This window comes from Mchenga conophoros, linkage group LG12 (genome assembly GCF_057382185.1).
Source record: "Mchenga conophoros isolate Kocher_MC1m ecotype Shallow Benthic linkage group LG12, M_conophoros_male_GT1.1, whole genome shotgun sequence".
Lineage (NCBI taxonomy): Eukaryota > Metazoa > Chordata > Actinopteri > Cichliformes > Cichlidae > Mchenga > Mchenga conophoros.
Genome location: NC_140537.1, coordinates 15,650,698 through 15,674,842, shown reverse-complemented (window position 1 = coordinate 15,674,842; position 24,145 = coordinate 15,650,698). Strand labels below are relative to the sequence as shown.

At 41.1% G+C, this 24,145-nt stretch overlaps 2 protein-coding genes across 9 annotated transcripts in view; both read right to left on the bottom strand.

Annotated features, from left to right (window-relative positions):
- Positions 1–6,235, bottom strand: part of bmp1a (bone morphogenetic protein 1a) — a 29,978-nt gene extending 23,743 nt beyond the window's left edge. The window contains exon 1 of one of the 2 annotated variants that reach the window (XM_085293994.1): positions 5,491–6,235. In XM_085293994.1, coding sequence (XP_085150120.1) covers positions 5,491–5,635 — 145 coding nt within the window. In that variant the 5' untranslated portion in view covers positions 5,636–6,235. The remainder of the gene's footprint in view (positions 1–5,490) is intronic. The other variant, XM_085293995.1, reaches the window with a different exon arrangement.
- Positions 6,236–8,182: 1,947 nt separating this feature from the next.
- On the bottom strand, positions 8,183–23,473 carry kansl3 (KAT8 regulatory NSL complex subunit 3). 7 transcript variants are annotated; one of them, XM_085293997.1, is made up of 23 exons: positions 23,237–23,473; positions 22,094–22,368; positions 21,808–21,978; positions 21,633–21,723; positions 20,502–20,687; positions 19,489–19,617; positions 19,265–19,381; positions 19,067–19,165; positions 18,749–18,820; positions 18,558–18,632; positions 18,177–18,334; positions 17,453–17,516; positions 17,175–17,363; positions 16,792–16,948; positions 16,344–16,421; positions 15,909–16,088; positions 13,323–13,410; positions 12,953–13,080; positions 12,471–12,577; positions 11,829–12,009; positions 10,823–10,944; positions 9,075–9,175; positions 8,183–8,984 (listed from the first exon to the last, which is right to left on the bottom strand). In XM_085293997.1, the coding sequence occupies exons 2-22, from the start codon at positions 22,303–22,305 to the stop codon at positions 9,119–9,121; spliced, it is 2,661 nt and encodes an 886-aa protein (XP_085150123.1). In that variant the 5' UTR covers positions 22,306–22,368; positions 23,237–23,473; the 3' UTR covers positions 8,183–8,984; positions 9,075–9,118. The 7 variants fall into 7 exon arrangements, with proteins under 7 accessions (XP_085150123.1, XP_085150124.1, XP_085150125.1 ...); XM_085293998.1 differs by having other exon boundaries at positions 23,244–23,473; XM_085293999.1 differs by lacking the exon at positions 9,075–9,175 and having other exon boundaries at positions 23,237–23,472.
- Between the last annotated feature and the right edge of the window lie 672 nt (positions 23,474–24,145).

Genomic DNA, 24,145 nt, shown 5'->3' with positions numbered 1-24,145 from the left:
ATGCAAGATTAGTTATTACTTAGCTCTGACGACAAACATATTGTTCAAACTAAAGCCCTGAGATCACGCCTATAGATTGGCTCCCTAATCACTTGAACCCTGCGGAGAGAGAAGTGGCAGGGGCTCTTTAATGTAAAAACAAACACTCAGTGTGGGCTCGGCTATACGGCCTGCATTCCATGATAAAAGAAAAGCATCTGCTTAAGTGTTGCTTGAGGGCCTCATCTTGAAGTTCAACAAGGCAGCCCCATCACCCCAAAGCAGGAGCCGGAGATAGAGCTGGATAATGAGCGGCATCTGTTTTGAACTGCTGTTTTCCAGCCACTTGGATTTTTTAAAAGACACAATGTCCTTACACATGGGATGCCAGCATGTAGCTGATTTTACATCTACAGGATTGTTAATCTTTACAAAAATGCAAAAGCATCACAAACATACAGCTTAAGTCATTTCAAATGAGTCACAGTCGGATACCAAAAGGTGAGGGGTGACACAACTCTCTGTTGATAGCGAAAAATGCTTCATGAGCAGAAAGCAGACCGGGGTGAACGTACCAGGCCCCTTCATGAATGGGTCGCACTAACCTCACCTGGGATAGTGTGGCACGGTAAGACCGGCCTGCCCTAAATCTTGTTGCCGTGCTTTCTCTTGGCAAATGGTGAATGACCCCGTCTGTCTTGTTTTGGCCAGTCTGAGTGAAATGGAAGAAAACTACTTGCATAGGTGAGTGGATGAGAAGAGGTGCAGAGGTTGACCTGTCTGCAGATGAGGCCACAGCAGCAAAGAAGCCTTCTGAGGTAACCTATTTTCAGATCTTTGGGGAAATTATCCATAATAACTGGTGGTCTGAGAGGGAAACTGGACTCCTGCACTTCCTTCAAGTTGTAAAAAAACCCAGCTGGGGCAGCAGACTTTTGCCAATCACAGGTCGTTTAACACCTAAAGTCCAATTAATGTCCAAAGCAAAGGAGTCGAACAATCTAATCTCGTTAGAAAAAATAAATGTCTGCAGTGCACGTGTGAAAGCGGCTTTCATTTTAGACCCGTGCCATATGACGCGTGAGCATGTGCCAACGCTCTGAGCATAGCGGAGAGAGCTGCAGGAGAACTGTTGTCTGTTTTCAAAATTGCATTGTACATTTCTCCCTGCTGCAGTTTTAATGTGCACGACGGTCAGCCCACTCAGACTACGCTGTCACAGAGTATTTAATAGATTAAGATGTCTGCTTCATGAATGAATGCATGCATTCAGACAGTGACTACTTTTCCGATTATCATTTAAGCAGAGAAGACAACAAAAGCATGACTGATTCTCATCCATTTTTCATTTTGAAAACGAGTGGCGCTAATCTCAGTGGGTTGTTAGAGTCTTAAATGTTTTCCTGGGATGCTGCCAAGTTAGGAGTTCTGCAAACTAAGGAATTTTCCACTGGTTAACTCCTAAATAGAAGGCCTGATTTCAGTGTTATTGCACTGCTAGATTAAATCGGTATACTTTTTTTTTTTTGCCTGGACTAAAGATGAATCATTTAAACCTTTGTTAGTGTAAAACTTAAAAAATAAAATAAAATGTTGACTTATTCAGGGAAGATAGTTAAATAGTCTCAGCTAACTAGCACTGCAAATAAGCAGAGCACAACAGCTAGAGAGTCCTCCTGCAATGATACACTGGTGCCAAATAACTTTTTAATTAAAACCCATTAAATTCATTTCCCAGACTTGACCAGGCTAACCACAGTCACTACTTTATGACTTCTCATGGTGGTACTTGCGTGTAAAGTGGGAGGGCCAAGTGAAAGGAAGAAAACTTGCTTTAAAGAGGAAACTCCCGGGGGGGACAAAAATGGCAGGCAGCATGGGAAAGCAGAGATAATTGAATTGACTAATTATAAAATTGAATGATAACGCCCAGACACCACAGTGCAGTGAGCAGGTAAATCCCTGCCTCTGGCCTTTGAGCGCATTTCCTCTTCTTTGATGTTGTGAGCCATCGTAGAAGAACGCGTCAAGCAGCTGTAGCGCGACACTATCATCAGGAGTCAAAGTACTGAGATGGCATCATATTGAGATGTGATTTCCAACCCCCGCTTACAAAAATCTGAATGGGAGTCATTCAATTTCATGTATCCGGCAGTAATTTGTGAAAATCCTTTCACTGTGTGGAAGCAAGGACAGCCCTACAGAGGACGAGCACACACACTCCTCACAGTAAGCGTTTTCCTGGGTGGAAGCAGCATAACATGAAAATGCTGACCTCCAGCCACAGAAAGAGATCAGATTGACTCATAGTGATGGGCTCAGGAAAAATAAGAGAAAAATCAATAATCCACAAAATCATTGCTGGTGCCTAAAGACAAGTCTGGTTTTATTTGTTTGGGGTTTTTTGCTAGAATGAATGTCTCCGTCTCTGATGTATTAAACTGAGTGAGGAGGAGTGAGGAGGAGATCTTGGACATTTTGCTGCTTAGTAGGAAGAAGAAAAGCAGGTGGGTGTTGAAAGAGCTGGAGACTGGGAGGGTTCGAAAGAGTGGGAGTTCATGCTTGTGACCATCTCCAAAGCGCATGTCTTCAGAGAGGACCGTAAACAAAACCGTGCTCACGACACCTTGGACAAACCACAGAACAAATAACGATAACATCCTGACCCAGATAAACATCAGTCAGGACTGAGGATTATTAAGCAATGAGACCTTTCTTTTCTGTATCAATATTTAACTAAAAAACAAAACAAAAAACTGCTTCTTCCTAGAACTGACATTGTCATTGTTTTGTCAGTTTACCGCTCAGCAACAAGAATCAACATTTACCAGTTAATCCATACTAGAGGTCCGGTACGAGCACTTGAATGACTCAGATAAGAGGACAGCGAAAACAGGAAGGAACATCTTCATCATTTGGACTTCACTCGCCTGTTTTTGTCATGTTTATGTACAACAACAACAACACTCTCAAAGCGCAGTCTTTAGATTATCCTTACTCCTCTTCTTTGGGTAGTTGGGTAACTAAAAGTAGGAGGACTGGACTCTGTTGTATAACTGTCTGACACATCAGAGACAGTCAAATGCTAAAAATCAGTAAGCACTTCCAGGACTTTAGAGGTCATTGTGACTGAAGCCAACTCTCTGTATCTGTAACCTGAATACTTTTACCAGATGGAAAAGGCAATCTGTTCAAACTTCCCCAAAGGGATTTGGCAAGACAGTGAGCTCACAGTACAAAGAAAGAAAAAAAGAAAAGACTACAATGACAACTCGGATAATCTTTGGCAAATATAGAGGGAAATTATGCAGGTCTCACCACAGGCAGAAGAAGCACATATATAAAGGATGAACCAGAAGTATGTACACCGCTGTGGAACATGACCAGTAAAGTATTTGCTTCATGATAAATTAAGAAATAGATAAATACTTAAATGTACTATTTTAAAAACAGGTCTCATTCTGCCTTTCTTTAGATATATTTCCAGCTCCGCTTTGATTGAGGTGTTTTTGTTGCTTCTCTTTAAAATTCCCCCGAAAAGGTGCTGCGCTGGATTCAAGTCAAGTGACATACTTGGACAGGCCATCGTTTTTACTGTTTTTTTCCCCCTTTCTTCTTTTTCTTCTCTAGAGACTTTAATTTTGGCAGAGGGTTTTGGATCATCATTTACTGGAATATTGGTCCGTTCCCAGGCTTCTGGAGAATGGGAGCATCCTCACGAGGCGGCTTTTTAGTCATTTTAGTGCCACCTTCCCCACTGTACGGCAGTCCATATTGGATGCACCCACTCTGAGCTGGACTAACAGATCTTGGTCTGACCAAAGAATAGGGTCCTAACATTAATCAGGCTTCTCTTTATCTCCTTAGCTAAGCTTAATCTTGTGATTTTTATCGTTGTTGTTGTCAGAGAGCAATTGAGAGTTAGAAATTACCATTGTGGAATACCCTTAGAGAGCTGTCACACAAACTGATCTCCGTGCCAACTCTGATGCACCCGTCCTTTTGTTTTTTCAGAGCCAAACTGTGCAAGCAGAGCACTGTGTGTTTACGTGTGTGTGTGTGTGTGTGTGTCCGTGGGGTCATTTCAGGAGGACAGCCACTGCAGCTCTGATTAGTGGCACCACGGCTAGTACCTCCTGATTTCTGCTGCGCCTGCGTTTCACTTGGTAACTGATCTTCCTGTAGGCTTTTCCATCTGTGCCAAGTCTCACAGTCACATTGTTCAAATTCACTGAGGACATGGGTCCAAAACAGGCACTTTTTCACAGCAGCCATTTTGACATGTAACCCAAAGTAAACACAGGTCTAATTGATAAAAAAAAAAAGTAAGTAATAATTAAGCTCAAATTTAGTGTGTCACAGCGATCCCAGTTCGCCCGTGTGAGCCAAAGCCAGGGGTTTTTTGCCCCCATCTGAATGGAACTGGTCTACATGGGCTTATATTAATTACACCTATGTTAACCCTGCAAGGACATGTCAAAATGGCTGCTGTGGAAAGTTATGCCACTCAGGTCATTTCATGAAATATTTGCAAGGAAATAAGGCCAACTTGAAATCACAGTCGTCCTGAATTTGCTCCAGCAATCCAAAGCTTTTTTAACTTTTGTGTCAGTGTTCCCAGATCTGAGATAGTCTGTTGAATTATTCAGCTTCCCCTTTGGAGCCTGTGTCTTCTTTACAGTTTAAATACTCACACTTAATGCAGTTACTGTACAGTACTGTAAATTTATGATTTGGGGTTTTTTTTAGCTCTTACTGTGGAGGAGTGGAGGCTTACTTCTTCCCTGTACTGCAACAAATAAAGACAACCGCCAGCAGAAAAATATGTGCATAAATATCTAAACTCGACTGTACTCTACTTTCTCCCCTCCTCCACTTTGTTTTAAGTGGCCGTGCAAACAACCGGTAGGGAAAGAAAAAAAAAACCGAGAGGAGATCTGTGCACTGACAAAAGCGGCCAGCAAAGGGAGAAGAAGTCTGCAAATCAAAGTGTAAAAATCCTTTGTTTCCCCAACAGCGCAGACTTTTATTTTATTTTTAAGTATATAACAGAGGAGACAGCCTGCAGGAGGGATTTGATCACATTTTTAAGCACGAGTGCAAACAGCAGGCTCCAACTTTTTCAACCGAAAACTAAACCCCCCCAGAAAACTTTTCATGTGTCGCGAAATGCACACAGAAAGCCTTCAATCGATGCGTTTTCATCCCTACGATCCGTGGAGCCGCTCTTTGAGCTGGGTTATACTGTGTACGCCTCGGATGGCTCAAACTGCAGAAACTATGTCACTTACTACAAAACAATTGCACACAATGTTCCCTCAAGCCTTTTAAAAACTACATCCACTACTGTCATCTCTCCAAAAGCGTTGCTCTGGCCGCTCTGTGCGAGCTCCACGTTGAGTCGTGGCATTTTTTTTTTTTTTACCTCCACATAAATATGTTTTGTTTTTTTTTAAAGAAAATCATACACAGTACAAGAAAAAGAAAAAACGATGACAAATCAAATCTCACCAGCTTTGCAGGGATCCTTGTAGTCGATCGTCTCTGATGTGGCAGTGGGCTCCACATAGTAGCCTGGATCAATCGCGTCCAAATCGATCGCCAATATCACGCCAAGACATGATAGAAGAACCAAACACCTCGCCGAGAGATCCATGTTTGTGGAGGGGAAACGGCGAAAGGCGAGGGATAAAGGTAGAGGAGAAGAGAGGGACAGAGGGAAAGAGAGACAGAAGTGGGAAAGAGAAATAGAGTGAGAGAAAATGGGAGGTTTTTCTCTTTTCTTTTCTTTTTTCTTTTTTTGGTCGGGGGGGACGAGATCCCTCTGGAGGGCGGGTTTTAAATCCAGCCTCTCTCCGGTGTTTTCTTGGCTCTGGGGGCAGTGATTTCTCTCATCCAGCCGGAGCTTAGGGATAGTGCGGAGGACTGCCCGAGAAACTTTGATGATATGGCAGCCCAGCAGGGGCGGAGAAAATCCCCAATTACCACAGATGCACGTGTGAATTTTTATTGTTACCTTGTCTGCGCGTGAACAGCGTGTGAGTGACGAGAAACCGGCCGACCGGGAATGTCTCTTTGTGGATAATTATTATAGTGACGGTAGTTTCCCCTCTGCTCTGCTATACACACGGTCAGAGACCCGAATGATCTCCCCGGAACCACCGCTTTGTAAACACCCCCCGGTTTATAAAAGTTCAGCCGCACTCTGCGCGTAAATTCGTGATTTTTTCTTTGTTTTTACACTCCACGTTGTTTCCCCCTCTCCCTTTACTTCCACGAGCGCAATTATTCACACGCGCACACTACCGAACGGCCGCCCACTCGCATTATGACATGCACGCGCAAACAAACAAACAGACCCTTCTGAAGTAAAGGAGTCACGAGCGAAACAGAAGCGGTTAGTGCGCCACCTGTCGGTAATGTACGGAACACATTTAGACAGATTCACAAAGAGTTAAAATAAAAAAAGTAAAAATAAAAACAACAACAAAGAAGAGAAAACCACGGAGGATAGTCTGAGATGTGGGACGCTTGTTTCCGCTAGTGAGGGGGAAAAAAGACAATCATAAGTCAAAAATTTCGATGTTATCAAACTTCTGAGAAAATAACTTGAAATTTCAAGTTATTATTATTCTTATTTCCAGCAGAAGGTTTGTTAATCTTAGTAAAACGTGTGGCCCTGAACCCTGAAGGGTAGGCTGTACCTGACAGGTGCTCTAGGGTGGCTGTAAGTCAAAATGTGGAGCAGGTGATCTACTAACCCGCTGGTTGTTCGAGCCCTGGCTGCTCCTGTCTACATGCCAAAACATCCCTGGGGAAGATACTGAAGCTCAAGTTGATGCATCCATTGGAGTGTGAATGTCAGACAAAAAGCATGGACAGAAGTGTATGAATAGGTGAGGAAGGCATGTTTTCTGTAGTGCTTTGAGTGCTCGGATAGAGTAGAAAAGCACTATATAAGAACCAGCCCATTTATTTTATCCTACCAATGGAAATTTCATCCACTCTATAAGTCTGTTTATTCCTTGTGACTTCATACCTGTACAGGGTTTGGTTTATGGAAACTTGTTTGGGGTTTTTTTGCCATAGAAAAAAAAATACAAAAATGTGTATTATTGCAATGTATTATTATGTTGTTTATTGTAGAATAATAGCCCAAAATTTTAAATGGTAATTTATTTATTTCAGTGGCAGAAAGAAGCTTCCACATGCAGTTTGTTATAATTATTATTATTATTTAATTACAAGCTACTAAAATGAAAAATGTATAAGCTTTCTTAATCCTAGAAAAAAGGGAGCCCTGAGACAGTGCATGGTAAGATGCCATGTGTCACAGCTTGCTTTATTCTATCTGTGTAAGTTGGATCAGTTTCTTCCTCATGAGATCATATCTCATTTGTGCTTCAAGCAGTGATAAAAAAACCCCCAACAGATTCCAACTGAAGTCCTCCGATGAACCACTTTTCCACCTATCCAGTTTGTGTGGAGCATTTCTTGAGTTCGTGTTGGATATTAATAGTTTGTTCATTCTTTTATGTTATTTATGCTTGTAGCATGAGGGACCTAAAGCTTACACATATTAACCATTAAATTCATTCTGTTACCGCTTTTCATTCACATTCCATCTTTCCAATACTGCTGATTTCCCCCTGCGCTGTTCGGGCCTTGTACAAAAAATATGTTACATATTTGTACCTGTGAATATACACACATCCTGCTTCATTGTTTTGCCTGCTTTACTAACATGAAGTGTAAAGTGTAAGTAAAACACTTCTATTCTCACTGTACTTCACCTTCAATGTCTGCAGGACAGTAAAGCTGGCCTGCAGACGTGATTGGATGACTAAATCTCAGATGGATTGCTTCAAGAGGGGCTGGTGGCAATGATGTGAGGAAATACCAGCAGCTGCTGTTGTCTAAATGGGATCCTTCATGCTATCTAATGTATACAAAGGTTTACATACAGAGGAAGAGAGACACTCCTATCTATATCTTATCTGACTGCTGACAGGATGTCGTCTACAATAAGTGGGCTGTATTTATGCTGCGGCTGTAAACACAGCAGTGCGACTATCACGCATTGGAGCGAGCTCCTCCATAACATTTTGAACAAGAGCGGAGATTCTCAGCTCGCTCAGTGCTACAAGTGTTTAGCACACAAGACTAAATGTTTACATTAGCTAAGTAAAGCAAAAGCATTGCATTCAGGTAAATATGTTTATTTCAAACATAAGCTCTGCGTGCAGTGAAGTCATGAGACGGTGCAGATGGGAAGCAGTACCCTGGTCCAGTGTTTGAGGCTATAGAAAAACAGGTTCAGGTGGAAACGAGTGCAACAAAAGCTTGGAGTTTTACAAGTGCAAATACCTCAAACTAAGCATCGCAATACGCGTCTCCCTTTCAGAAGCACATTACATCAAATTATATTATTATTAAAATTGCTACATAAAAAGAAACAATTATGACAGACACTTATTATATGGATTACTGTTATTGGATCTATATGGTCATATATGGATACAGCAATGATAGAACTCAATATATTCTGAGTACGCTAAGGACTTCAAACATTATCTTTGTTGAGATGCACAGCTGTCCTTTTGTAGGCTTTACCTGGGCTGCACCACCACACTCCAGGTAGTTTACAGTTTACCTTCAGCATATAATTTTCTCCCAAGAACATGTGATCATGCTGTCAGTTTAAAGTCAAAGGTGTAATAAAGGAGTGCAGGCTGTAGCACGACGACATCCCCTGAAGTTAGCAGTGCCTGTTCTATCCAGCACAGACTCGGACTTGTCCACAACTGAAAGCAACTGCCTGGCCTTTTCCCACCATCTCCACAGGGGAGCCCTCTGTGAGGCGTGGTCTTCTGCACACTGTGCGGCGGTGTGTTCGTCACTATGGGGAGGGAGCAGTCTCATCAGCAGGCTGTGGCTCCTAAGGTACTTTTGCACATCACCATCTTGCATCAGGGATTTGCCCACAGTGAGCCGAGATTTCAGTGCTGCAAAAGGGCACAGTGCAATTAATTAACTCTCAGTCCATTCTTGGTTTATATTAAATTCTTCGGGGCAATAACATGTTTGACATTTACTTTAAAGTCTGCTCGGAATCCTCAGATATAATATTGAGATATTTTCAGCTGCATCCAGTTTCAGAAGTGGAGCACACTGTGATCCACACTCTAATACTTATCTGAAAAAGACAAGGCATGGGAGGATTTTGTGTTTATTTCTACAGTGCTGTGCAAAGGTCTCGAGCCACCTCTCAGTGCTTTATGTTTTGCTATGGAAAATGGGGATTTAATGGATATGGTGATTTACTAAAACATGCAAACATATATGGAAATAAGGCAAAAAAAAAAAAGAAAAGATTTTTGCACTGTTTTAACAAGCTTCAAAGTCAATATTTGGTGTGGCCACCTTTATTCTTGAGCAGTCTGAACTTCCTTAGGAAAGCATCCCTCTTATTTCTTTAACTAGTCTTCAGGAATAGTTATCCAGCTTTCTGTAAGCACATTCAAAGCTGCCTTTTGTTTTGGTCTCTGTCAAACTGATCCCACACCGCTTCAATAATGTTTAAGTGTGGGCTCTGGGGAAGCCAATCCATGATTAATAGTGATCAATTGTTTTTCTTTTACTTTATTAGAAGTGTGTATGAGATCATTGTCATGCTGAAAAATTCCCATGACAATCTAAACCAGAAATAAAAACAAACAAACATTTGTGTTCATTACTCCATGAGACCAGTTCTTGTGCACTTTGCCATATCTCAACCTTTCCTTTCCTTAAGAATGGCTTCTTGACAGCCACTGAGACCATTTCTGACGAGCTCATCCATCTGCTGTTCACTAAAGTCTCAAGGGCCAGATGTATCTCTCAGATCCTGTGTCAGTTCTTTGCTGAATTTTTTCCTATATCTAAAGAACATGACGTCCATAGGCTGCACATCATGATGAGTGATATATACATGTACATAATTACCCTGGTGGTGCAAAATAGTGTGCCTGTTAAACTATATTATTTTTGACATTTTTCATTGATTCAAACAAAGAAATGGGAACAAATGTGTTTTAACGACAAACTGCTAGTAACAGATTGCCTAAAGATATGATTTAGGAATAGATCTTTGCTAAGTTGTCTCTCATGCGTACACACAATGTTGGTTGAGCCCTTCATGTAGGTGCCTTTTTTGCCTGCATGCTTCGTATGTCAGTGTTAAGTGGCTTAACAAACGAACAACTTTCTCAGAAAATGGTCAGGTATAAGGACTGGACTCAAAATGAGTAAAAAGAAAGTCTGGCTATGTGAAGGCAAAATATTAAGAAAGTGAAAGAAATTCACTTGCTTTTTTTAACTTTTGCCCGTTTTCTCAAACGCTGTCATCTCTTCATGAAAAAGAAAAGCTGTAACTGACACTTTCACCTCAGTGTGTCATGTCTAACAAACACTTCAGTGTTTTTCTGTTAATGCACCTTCAGTCCTCAGTTTATGCCCCAGTGGCTGTATGTGACCTAAAATACACAAGGCTACAAGATACTGTGAACAACTGGGTCAAAGGCTATACAGTAAAGCCGGTAATTATTTTCTAGACTGCCTCCACAACAAATTATAGACTAGTGACAACAAAATCATTTTAAAAGTAGGCACTGGGGTGCCATGTCAGTGAGAACCATTACAAGCTATCAAACTGAAAATTTTAATGGGCTGCATGAACATTTGCAGTGATAACAGAAATCTGTCAAACTTTGTGTTAGTCAGAAAAACATGTAACCAAGAATAAGGGGGAGAAAAAAAAGCTCCAAGTTAAGTGTGTCTGTTTAGGTGCTGAACTGAGGCGCACCTTGGGCTCATGGGTACGAGCTGAAGTCACAGCTTCACCACCAGCTTGGCTGACAGATCCCACTCTACTCGGATGTGCTCCTCGAAGGGTCACCGTTATAGAAGTGGGGGCTTTCTGCCCTCCTGACAACAAACACCAACATACACAGAAATAACAAGCTATAAATGATTTACGTCCAAATACACCAGATTAGACTAAAGAATAATTTGCTGCAAACATGCTGTGATGCAAGTCATCTAAAGGATAGCTGTTGTTGTTGTTTTTTAAAGCACGTTCATGATATTAGATGACCATGAAAGGTAAAAGCAAATTTGGAGGTTCAGGTAAGTGAAAGGGGTGAGAAAGCCAACTGATTTACACTCAAAATAAAATGACAACAAGACGACAATGAAAACACAAGTTTGATTCCAGTCTTTATTACAACAGGAACAGCTTGGGTAATGCCATGTGCCAACGTTATTGCTTCTCAACACAACTCTCTAGGAGGTCAGCGTTAATATAAATGAATAATTGAAAGCAGGTGATTTAATGGGTTTACAAAATAGGCAAACAAAAAGAAACAAACATGAAATGATCGCTTGAACAAACAAAGCTGACGCAGAAAGCAGTTTTGACTGAAAAACAGGAGTCTTATTAAAATTTGGTCAACCCTCTTAACATTGATCTTAACTTAATTCACAATTATTCAGGATCAAACTGTTTCATGCCTTTGTGTGTCCGACATCAGATGGAAACTCTAAATTGTGACTTTCCATTCCGTGAACATGAAAACATGTACGCCACTAATCTGCCATTGGCTGCTGTACGTGTAAGCTGCACATTCCTCTGCAAACCTTACAACAGTTAGGCTCATTCCAGGCAAACCATCTCTGCAAGTATCAGAGATGTCCTCTACATTCCTCTACGTCCGGCCTACAGACCTCCTGCACTACTGTTTCCAAAACAAAGGATGAACAAACTCTGGGCATTCAACGTGGCCGTCGTGTCTTGGCAGCTCGAGACATACCGGTGGTCTGGTTGGTGATGTGCGCCAAGCCAGGCAAGCTGCTAGCAAGTTTGGCCAGCCCACCATTAGTGAGCAGCTGATGGATGGCGGTGGTTTTAGCCACTCCTCCTGTGGTGACCACAGGCACTGCCCGGAGCAGAGCACTGCTGCTGCTGGTACCGGCGGAGCTCAGGACCGGACCCTGTGGAATGGCACAAACAGCATGAGGGAAGATGAGTGGACAGGAAAGATGATTTTATCATCTTTTATTCCATTAGGTCACTTAAAAGGAAAAAAAGCAAGAAAAAAAAAGCAGTTTGGTAGTATTGAAGCCGATTAGACGCGATGACGACGTCTATTAACAAAAAAAAAAAAAAAAAAGTTTTTCCTTGGCAATAAAACATATGCTCCAGTTTCTCTTTTATGTACCTAAACCATGGAAGTTCCACTAGATCTGTGTGTTTTCAGTTCTTTTAATCATTTGGGTAACCAATTACAAATGTGGCATATTCAAAAAAATAGATTAACACATAACTACACACTTTAAAAAAATAAAAATAAATAAAACCCTCTTTGAGTGTTATAAATAGTCTACATAATTTATCGCAAATGGATGGTTCAAAATCTGGTTTAGGAATCGAATACAACCACTCCAAGTGTTACCTGGGTGCCACCTGTGTTGGCTGCTGTTGAGGGAACGTTAGGAGCTTTGGTGACGATCTCCTGAAGACTGAAACTTAGGCCTTGTAGAAGACTGCTGGCGGAAGGTGCTGCACACACACAGATCAATCATTGATTGGGTTAAATCAATCCCAACGAAACATCACAGAAATTATTAAGGGAAAAAAACAAAACATTCCAAGGCCTAAACTAACAACACACACACACACACACACACACACACACACACACACACGATAGCCAGGGCAAGGTTTCGGTCAGTGACTGACAGCGATGGTGCAAGAGGTGATCAATGATGATGTTTGCTAAAACATGTTGTCCAAATTCTCAGCTCAGCGATCAAACTGGATCCCACACAATAAAACCAAGCAGAACTGCACTTGTGTTTTGATGTCACTATGTTGAGATCAGCTGCACAATTAAGAGTGCAAACAAGCGTGCAAGGCAGGACAAGACGAAGATACCTTGGGCAGTGGCTGGAGCTTGCGCCTGGGCTGGTGTGGAAGGCCCCGACACCATGCAAGGCTGCACGCTGCTGAATGAGCTGGAGCCTGGGGACAGGGCACCAGACACCTCTGAGAGACTACCAGACCTGCAGTGACACACATAACCACCAGTCTACTCAGGAGCTACCCCAGCAAGTGCTGCTTTGGCCATCACTCAGCTCCCAAACTCCAAGTACACCTCTAACCAATCCCTCTGCACCAGACACCCCACCAAATGGGAGTGGATGTGGGTGTAGGGATAGTTAGGGTTTCAAGTGCTCCAACCTCAGTGTGTGTGTGTGTGTGTGTGTGTGTGTGTGTGTGTGTGTTATGGCGCTGGCTTGCTTACCGTTGGCCTGTAAGAAGTCCAGACAGCTCCTTGGCACCAGCTACAGTCTGTCCCATTGTCACAGTTAAGGGCTTTCCTGAGACACCCACTGCAAGAAAAAAAAGAAAAAAGAAAATATGAAGGACAGTCAGTTATCTCGCTTTGGTAAAAACAAAAAAGGAACACAAAAACAAAAAACAACAAATAAATTATGATCATTTCTAGAAAAAGGGTGAATCTCAAAACAACCACCTGGTCATTAATGACAGGCAGAATGTTTGTTTTTTCAAAATAAAAGGCTTAGCAAAGCCCTAGTTTAAATTTAATAATGCATAATCAACAAAAAACACATTTTTCATCTGCACAGTTGAATGAACTCAACCTGCTCAAAGCATCTGTCTGCCCACAAGTGATTTTAATCAACGCATGAAAGAATGAACTATATCTTTTTATTCTGACAAAAACAAACAAAAAAGCCCAGACAAGTTCTCTCAGTGTTTAAAGATTCAAGTTTGTATGAAGCTATGTATGACATGAGAGGCAAATTACCCAACACCTTATAGTGGGTGACTGCAGGAATGTATTGCTGATTGGCTGAATCAGTCACTGCCTTCTTTTTGTGTGTGTCTGTGTGTTTTTTTGTTTTTTTTAAGGCTGTTTATTGGAATTTTATTTCACAAACTAAGTGGTTTGCCTCACTGACAATTCAACCAAGTAAATAATTAATCCATCTAGTGCAATTCAAAGCAGTTGGCATTTTTTGGCCATTTTGGGAATGTCCATGTTGCACTGATTTAAGCAGCAGATAAATAATTATTTTAGAGAAAAATAACAGTTTTTTACCATCTATAGAAACTTCACTTAAATTTATTTTTAGCAAAAATGATGTTTTATAACTACAGACTGCTTTGGGCTATAAACTATCAGAACCTTTTCTGTAATTTTACATATTTATTGCACAGAAAAACTTAGATACACTGTTGAAGCTATACGTTTTTAAAAAATCTTATATTAACCCTCTGCGGTCCAGGGTATAATTGGCCGTTTTTGATTACTTTTGATTTCACCTCTACATTTCACATTTAAAAAACTGTTTATCTTGCCTTGTTTGGTATCATTATTTTCAGCACAACCTCGAATATCTGGCATTGGAGTTGTTTTTTCATTTTGACATACTATATTAGCACAATTGATCTAAACTCAGACAAAAATGTTTCATTTTAAATATTTAACGTGTTTAACGAATCATTTTCATAACTTGAAATCCAAATAGAAATTATACATTTCTAAAAATTGTGCACGTTTGGCAAACAAGAAAGGTATGGTACCATTTACCTAAATCTGGCCACAACCCTGGCCTAAACCCTGCAGGTCTGACAACAGGAGGTGTATCGGTCCAGTTTTCTATGTGGACACAGCGTTTACACTGGAATCTGCCCTTGGTGGCTTTTTTGGAGGAAATGTGACATTCGCTAGTATACCTGACACACAAAACAAAAAGTACACAATACAGTAACTATAGCCTCCAAACACGCTAAATGTCACTAATGTCTCACATGTGAAAACTCGCCCTCTCTCTTTCTTTCAGTCGCCCGATTTCTCTCGCGGGCGTCACTCCTAAAACTTCCCCTTCTCCCTAAACAACCAAGTGCCACATGCTGCCATATCATTTTTTGATTGGCTCACATGGTACACTTTAACACCAATAGGGAACGGGTGTTTTTTATTTTTTCACTCGCAAGCGGAGAGTGTTTGCTAGCACTGTCCTTAGAAAACACCATTTTTACCGTTTCTTTCTGCCGTGCACACCGCTGTTTTGTTCAGAAAGAAACATCGCGTGTATTTTTTAATCATAACTCTGGTGTTACGTGGCCCATCGACACAATTTAAAAACTGGTATATAGTTTGAAGTCCAAATTGAATTGGAGACTCTGGGTCGCTGCATCTTGTAGCCGTGTTGTCTTAAATTGGTCATGTGATTTTGACGCGCCGGTGCGTCCGTCGACCCCAGAGGGTTAAGACATCTCAGAAATTAAATATGTAGCTAATCTTCTTTAAACTGACAGTAAGATGATTTACTGGTCAAGCCCACTTCAGATCAAAGTAACTTGATAGAAAGTGAGCTTGACCTCCCTCACTTAGACCAGAGGTTTTATATGCAGCTGTGGTCATTTAACAGTGAACGCTATTGCCAGCTGTTTGTTTACTTAGATGCTGCCAGTGGAGTAGTCCATCTGGTTGCTACATTTAGGCCTTCCTACTTGCTGGTTTCATCTGGTTTAAACTGCAATTATCCAAAGTTGGTCTATTGGACTGTGGATTTTTTTCCCCCGACAGTGAGTTTTTTCATGACTGCATATGCTAAAAGTGTTGTGTGGAGAGCAGGGCTGGGCTACGGGTGACATTCAGAAGTCGACCCTTGTGGTTGTTTAGTCTAGATACAACGCCGAGCAAGTGTCAGCTTGTTGTGTGTGAACCAGTTTAGTTTATCATCATCTTTAATATCAAGAATATCAAAATTTCATGAGTATCAGCACCAATTTACACAATTTCTGATTACCAATACTCCTAAATCAAACCACTGTTAAAGGATCCCAGGTTTTGTACCTTCATGTGCAGCAGGACTGAGGCTGCCCCCTGCTGAATCGCTTTGGGAAACAATAGTAACCTTGATCTTTGCTCTCTTGGAGGCTTTGCTTGGAGTGGGACTAGGTGTCTGCCTCCTCTTGCCATGGGACCGCAGTTCATCTCTGTCCAGGCCCTCCATCTGATCAGAGGTCACCGGCACTGCACGGCACAGACAAACACACAGACGAACACACAACTATCAGTGAAGTACTGAAGTGACTGACACGAACCTGTGGTATTTTATCCTTAACTAACCCCAAGCTTTGAAGTTAATATTTGCTCTCAAAAGCTTTATAAAGTTTTAATGCAGTAAAGTAGTCACATTAGTCTACAATTAAAGCAGCGGAAACAAAGGAAGAAGAGTGAAAGGGAAAGAGGAAAGAAAAAAAGGAAAGAAGAGGGATAGACACTTACCAAAAATACAAGGAGGAGTGCCAGGAGGAAGATTTTTCCTCACAAGCATGTTTTGTTTCATAAAAGCAGCAAACTGAGCTGGAATGAATTGGAAAAAAGAGCCGGAAAGGAAAGTTGTAGGAAGAGAAGAGACAAGAGGATGAGAGGAAAGTATTTCAGTCACGTTCCATCTTCCCCCATCAGATGTCGTGACTTGATAATCTCTTCAAAATCTTTGTTTTCTACCATCATTTTCACATCTTGCATTCTACCCTGTCTGGTTACCTTGTAACACCTCTGCAAAAATTCCACTGGAGTTAAGATCAATGGCTCGTTTTAACAAGTTCAAATAAACAAGTGGGGTGAACGGGACAACTGTGTACACACAGGTACCAAGGATCACAGTGCACAAGCGTATTTACAGAGCCCTTTTCAATGAATTCAGAGTTGAGTGAGTTGGTGCACTGACCTTGAGCCTGCTTGTGAGTGAGCACTGTGCCGGAGCGCTGCATGTGTGTCTTGAGCAACTGTGTAGCAGTGATAAGGCTGGACTTCTGTGCCGGAGAAAGACCAGATGTCTTGGGTTTGGGACTGGATGTGGGACTGCTGCAGACACTAGACAGATCCTGAGGATCGAGCGAACATGAGCACCTGGTGACTCATATGCAGACAGTGTAGCTTCTTACAATCATAAGACACGATGCTATGACTGCAATTCCACCATACAAGGTCTTATTATTAAAACTCAACAGCTACTGTTGAATGATAACAGTTATGATACACACCATTGTATAATTTACCATCATTTCATAAAACATTTTTTATTTCATAAAAATACAGAAGACTTCTTACCTCAGATCCTGACGGCGAGATAGGAACTCTCAGTGCAGGGGAGGATGGTCGTCCTCTCTCCATGTCAAAGGGAAGCTCCCGTCGAGGCCTTTTCTTCTTTTCTGTGTCCATGTCTCTCAGCTCACCTGAGCCATGACCGTGGCCCTCCGCCCGTGTAAGCACACCTGAAAGGAAGTCAGCGATCTCATCCTAAAGACCAGTGAGAGAAGAACAAAATATAAATATTCAAAATATAAACTGCAGCAGATGAAAAATGCTTTCTAGCTATGAGGGCCCACCTGAATGCAGCGGTCCACCATGGTCTGCGTCAGTCCTTCTGATTTCATCTTTGCTGAATTGATTCTGTGGAGTGGTTTAGAGTCAGAAGTGGAAAAATATTAAGTGTCATACTTGACCATGTAGCCAATCAATTGTTCAAACTATTAAAATGCGTTTTTGCATCACATATATGTGGTCTCAGAACATTTCATCAAGAAGTTCAGTGTCATATACGCTGCAAACAAAGTAGTTACACTTGAGCAAAGAAATGCCATAGCATTTGAGCATAGCATAGTAGCCCCCCAAAAAACTGTATTATTGCCCAGCAAACTTATCTCATTTATGTGCCATCTCTTGAGTTAAGTGCCTTCTTATCTTTGAACCATTCATAGATTTGTTTTGAAAGTGGTCAGGTACAAGCATCGGTCTGAAAATTTCAGTCAATTTGTTCTGAAAAAACTATGTGAGACCTTCAGAAAGCCTGGAGAACGATTGCTCATGAGCACTTTAAAAGCTAAATATATAGAAAAGAAGGACTTGTGCACAAAACTGTACATTAAGCTTTTGAGTAAATCTTTCTCATCCCAGTGATAAGTTCGATACAGGCATTTACTTGCTGTGAAGCGAATATCTTCCAAGCTTCACTGACATAATGAGGAATCTACTTGCATTTGACTCGTTGAACATCATCTCTGGTCCCTGCTAAAATATTATGTTTTTCAGATCTTTAAGGCTGTGACTGACCTCAGATTGTCATCCGCGCCTCCAACCACCACCATGCTGTTGTCTGCCCTGAGCTTCTCTCTGAACTCCTCCATTCCTTCTGTGCTACACTGGAGCGCGTTCTGGCCGACCACAAACAACACTGGTGTCTTCATGTCCAGGAGCGGGTCATCCACATCCTGTAAACCAGCAATATGTGAAAAACTGGCACAAGCAAAGTTTTGTTTTTCAGTTATATTTTGAAAGAAGAAGAAGAAGAAGAAGAAGAAGAAGAAGAAGAAGAAGAAGAAGAAGAAGACGAAGAAGAAGAAGAAGAAGAAGAAAGTATTTTTTTTCTAACAGTTGAGTAAATCATCAAAGATAAAAACCAGTGCTGAAGCTAGATAATGCTTTAGGTCATACCCCACGTGGCCCATTGACTGTTAGCAGGGGGAAGCCAAGACAGACCACAGCCGTCAAATACTCCATCAGGGACACCTGGAGTCAAAGTTTATTATTAAAATGTATTCTATTGCACACCTTTGACAATAGTGCACTTTTATTAGTGCCATCACATTAAATCACTATGATAAATACATGGTAAAAAGTCTTACATGGCAAGCCATAAGAGCCCCAGCGTTCCAGCCGACCAGGATAATGGGTTTGTGAGGAAAGTGACTGTGAACCTGGTGGTTACATTTATAAAAACATGCAATCAGTGCAGGTACAGACGCACAAACAAAAAAAATAAATAACCATTATATAGCATCTCTAGTTTGGACAGTGATCTGAGTCATTACCTAATAAATACAATTAGAAATGTGCATAATTAAAAATCTGCCACATTCATCTACATGAATTTAACAAAATAAAGATCACAATCACATCGCAGCTATAGTCACTAATGCATCAAATAAAAACCAACATCCTACCTCCATGACCTTGGCCCTGACAGTACCCAACATGTGCTCTAGGCACTGGGTGATGCCAATATTGGCCCCGCTGTTCACATGAGTGTGTATTGGGATGACCTAACACAAAAACAGCTGTTTTAGGCAGTTTTCTGTGACAAAACAGGGAAGAAAAATATTTCTGTAAACACAAAGATTTGATCTGATGGGACATCTGACCTTTCCAAAAAAGGAGAGCTGTGACTGCCAGAATCTCATTCTCCGTGAAGTGGAGAGGGCGGGATTGGTTGGGCTTGATGGTGCAATAAGGATGAGCGGGGATCCTGGAAGCTTGCTCTGCAAGGAGAAGAAAAAAAAAAAAAAAGGATTCAGGGGTCACATGTGCAAAAAGTTAAATGAAAACGTTTTCTGTTGAAAACTGAAAGCGACTGATTTAATTTTACCGGCTTGTTTTGAGACAGAACTCCAACAGCTGGGTCCCATGGCCGTTTCAGTAGCAGTGACAGCGCCTCTGCGCTTGGAGCGCCGGTCTTTGCCGATGACAGCAACATTCTGTCGATCAGCGAGGGCAACTAAGCAGACAGAGGAACGTAACAATGGATCAACAGTCTCATTAATTAATGGCGACCTGTGTTGAGCTTAAAGTCAGTTTTCTGTGTCATGAATGAGGCCCTCTGTTAACCCAAATCACCATAGTAACTTATGCTGAACACATAAAATGGAGCAGGTTATACGCCAAGTTTGGGTTGAAAAATGAAAATAAATGAATAAATAAATAAAAAAATAAAAATAAATCACTGCAGATTATCTTTTATACTGCTGGAACTGCAGCTATAAGAATTAACACCAGCAATAGCTCTTCATTCAATAAAATTTATTTCACTTCAATCTGCCTGCAAACGAAAGCAATTTCCAAACTTCCTTTATTAGTCTGTGGGACGGTAATACTTAACGTTTAAATGGATCCTGTTTAAAGTGTCAGCGCTCTAATGTGCAGCCGTCACCGTAGGGAAAAACTAAAAAACACAGCAGCACTGAGAGCTAAAACAATTACCTTGAATTAAAATCTTTATTGTACTGCTTTGAGCACTAAATCACCAAATTAAAAATTTTCTGCAGCATTAATCTTTTGTCTTATTTGCAATAGTGTAGCACTGAACTTTCTAATGTTCTTTATAGATTGTTAAATCACCATTTCACCATCATTATCATTTGAGAACATCTCAGAAGCAGGCTGGAATCATAGAAATTTTGTGCGAAAGAAGAGTAACATGATGCGTGAAACACCCCTTTTATGTGAGCATGTGCAGATCCTGAAGCAAGAAACCTGGCTGATACCCATTGAGCTAGCTAAGGCAAAGAAACCCTGGCTGGGTTGAACTTTGTAGCCTATCCCTCTGGCACAGGCCTAACAGAAAAATGTACATCAGTTCATACTCTTTATTCAATTACGTACCTTGCTTTTGAGAGTCTGCAGCACATCCAGGTATGCAGCAAGCATGGCTAGGCTTAAAGACTCAATTAGAGTGGTGTGTAACCACTGTGTCAGTTTGGTGTCCCAGTTCACACTGGCCAGCGCATGCCGCACCTTCCTCGCACACTTGTCCACAGCTATCCTTCGCAAAATTGGCTCATTGGAAGTCTGTGAGAAACAAGATCACAGAACAATTCAGTCATTTTTACGTCTGAAATATAACCTACAGAACCAGGGATCCCCACTATCACTCAGCCGGCGAGTTCAGATGGTAAGCCCTAAAATTAGTTGTCATATGGTAAAAAACTTTTGTAAATTTCTCCTCTCATGCTTTTAGTTGCTTCTGTGTGAACAGATTATCCATCAGTGCATCACCCGGTAGCTTTCTTCATTTTTGTTTATTAAATTTATTAACCAAAGGAGCAATAGGGCATGAATTTCTCTGGGCAGAACTAGGGACTCAAAACCTAAATCACACACGGGCAAAACATGACCCGAGGGCCAGAGCGAGGCTGCACAACACTTTTAGACACCTGAAGCCCTGAAAGAAAAACTAAAATGAACCCCGCCAAAAAATAAGAATGAAAGGGAGGATTATGTTAACGAAGCTTGGGGAGAATAACTGCAGCAAGTCTGTCCTGCTATTTAGTAAGTCAAACAGGGGGTGCTTCACTACAAACTTTTTGTGATGAACTACAATGTATTACAGATCTTAGCATCCAACCCCCATTGGGCTTGAATGCATCTTTTGCAAATCTCAAACAGCAGTAACTTATCCTCATAACTTAGCTGCAGCCACATATGTAAAACTGAACAGATAATTAAATCAGACATTCATATACAAGTGTGTTTGTTTATGGGCTTCACAAACAGAACAGACTGCATTTAAAAATGTTCTTAATTTATTGATGCAGGAACATATTCTATTATTGCATCAGCTGTGTATATCCATATTTAGATATTAGGCAACAACATATTGGCACAAAGTGCCATTATTATATATAATATATCATTTCAACTGTTAAATCTTTTCCCACAGTCAAACAAAGAAGTTGTGAATAATTCTTAGTACCCTTTAGTACCCAAAACAAACAAACAACAAAAAAGACTTACATTTTCATTGGCCAGACGGGCTAGTCTTTCCGCTTGCAGAGCTTTAATGACCTTGTTGAACAATTTGTTCTGGGCCACTGTCCATCCAGTCCTGAAGCAGAATTATTTCAAAGAGATTTACTGCAAGTGGATAACGTTACATGATAAAAGGTGGAGCATTGAGGTGGTTGCTTACTTGTTTACATGTTCCTCCCAGTCATCAGGGGGCGGCGGACTCTCAGCAACTGTACGAGCAAACAGGACATGCCGCTCGCACTCCTTCATCACACTAAGGGCTTTGTGGTTATCATATAGAAGAACAGGTGTTGGCGTTACAGTTTCCACATCTATTAAAGAATCTGAATCTCTGCAGACAAAGAAAAAAAATACCGCATCACTACAAGTGATTAAAAATGTGCATCAGATTACTAATTTTACCATGGCTAAAGAGAAGCAGCCTAATAGGAGCATTTTTAACTCACAAAACGGGTTCAGGCTGGCGACGTGGGGTAACAAACAGCGTCCTCGTGGGTCGAGCACTGCTGGCATCTGGGTGGGCATTCCATGGTTTGGCATAGCTGTGGTCCAGAAATACTAAATCTAACTCTCTTTCATGGGCTGAGAGCTGGAACAACAAGGATGTGCCCATCTTTCGAGCTGAGGTCTGGAAGTCTTTATCTCCACCACGATGCATCCTCTTCCTGGGCCCCAAAGGGCCCCGGGAAGACCTTAACAACTGGTGCTGATTCAGGACAAACTTGGGAAAGAAGGGAAGAATTGTTTTTGTATTTTATGCAAAATAATCGAAGAATATTATCAAATTTGTCTGCCAAAAAATGACTTTATCTTAAAGTGGTATTGCTAATTTTACAGAAATATTAGTTGTGAAACATAGAAATCACACACACGCCCACGCACACATATGTGGGAGGAAAACTGTGTGTGTGTGTGTGTGTGTGTGTGTGAGAAGATTTGTATCAATTTTAATATTGAAACTCTTACATCATAAATCCATAAAGTTTGTGGTAGGGCAATAGCTCCAGACAAAGCCTTTAAAGCCCTTTAAGTGTTGACATATCAGAAAGACAACGGAATAACTGAACTACAGTCAGCTCTGTGGAAGCGAGCACATTCAAGGGTCTGCACTTACACAATTTCTAGTTTTTTTATGCATATTGACAATGCGTTGAGCTCCAGGGCTTTACGCTATTTTCCAAATATAACTTATAAGTTATTGATTTAAAAAAAACCCAACAACAACAGCCTAAAAAGCCACAAAGCAACAATAAAAGCACTAACAACAACAGCACTACGAGCGATAGCGAAACAGTTTCAGTCCTGGTACAGAGTCAGACTGACGCTTAACACGTTTATACTCTTTAAGCACCACCTATTAGCTTCTACCATGTACTGGATATTATTTTGCCATTATAAACCACATATTGAGTCGCGTGTGGCAAATAACCAAAACATTCCACTTAATACGTGGGTTAAGTGTAATAGGTTCAATATTTATCACAAATACATTCGCAAATTCACCCGCGACTGAAAGCTGCGTAATGACCTAGCATGCTAGCATAATCATAGCGAGCTACAAGCTAAGCAAATGGTGTACCGCTCATTACCTCTTACTTTGATCACTCCATGTTGTCCGCGACGGCTTCAGCTCCTGCTTCGAGCAAAGCAAATATAAGAACGGCGTATTTACCGGGCAATGAAAGAGGTTATATTAAACATAAACATTTAGCTCGTAAAAGCCACTTCCTTTTGTTCGCTTCGTTGCCTTGTTAGGCTCCGCGCCCTCCCTTTCTAGGCCCTAAATTCAAGCGGCTCAGTCAGGCCTGCTGTTTCTACCAAACTGGCAACCCTGATCGTGGCGCGTCAGACAGAGAATGACGCAAAATATGGACTGGATTGATAAAAGTCTGGATTATTATCGGTCCCCCAGAAATAAAATACACGATTTAATGACATGAAATGTGCGTAACTGTAACTTGTTAAAAATGAATCCTACCATTTCCAAGATATATATATATATATATATATATATATATATATATATATATATATATATATATATATATATATATATATATATATATATATAAAAAACACCCAGCACGCCCCTGCGGGCGGTTTATCCTTCAAGCTCGGGTCCTCTACCAGAGGCCTGGGAGCTTGAGGGTCCTGCGCAGTATCTTAGCTGTTCCCAGGACTGCGCTCTTCTGGACAGAGATTTCCGATGTTGTTCCCGGGATCTGCTGGAGCCACTCGCCTAGCTTGGGAGTCACCGCACCTAGTGCTCCGATTACCACGGGGACCACCGTTACCTTCACCCTCCACATCCTCTCGAGCTCTTCTCTGAGCCCTTGGTATTTCTCCAGCTTCTCGTGTTCCTTCTTCCTGATATTGCTGTATATATATATATATATATATATATATATATATATATATATATATATATATATATATATATATATATATATCTTGGAAATGGTAGGATTCATTTTTAACAAGTTACAGTTACGCACAGT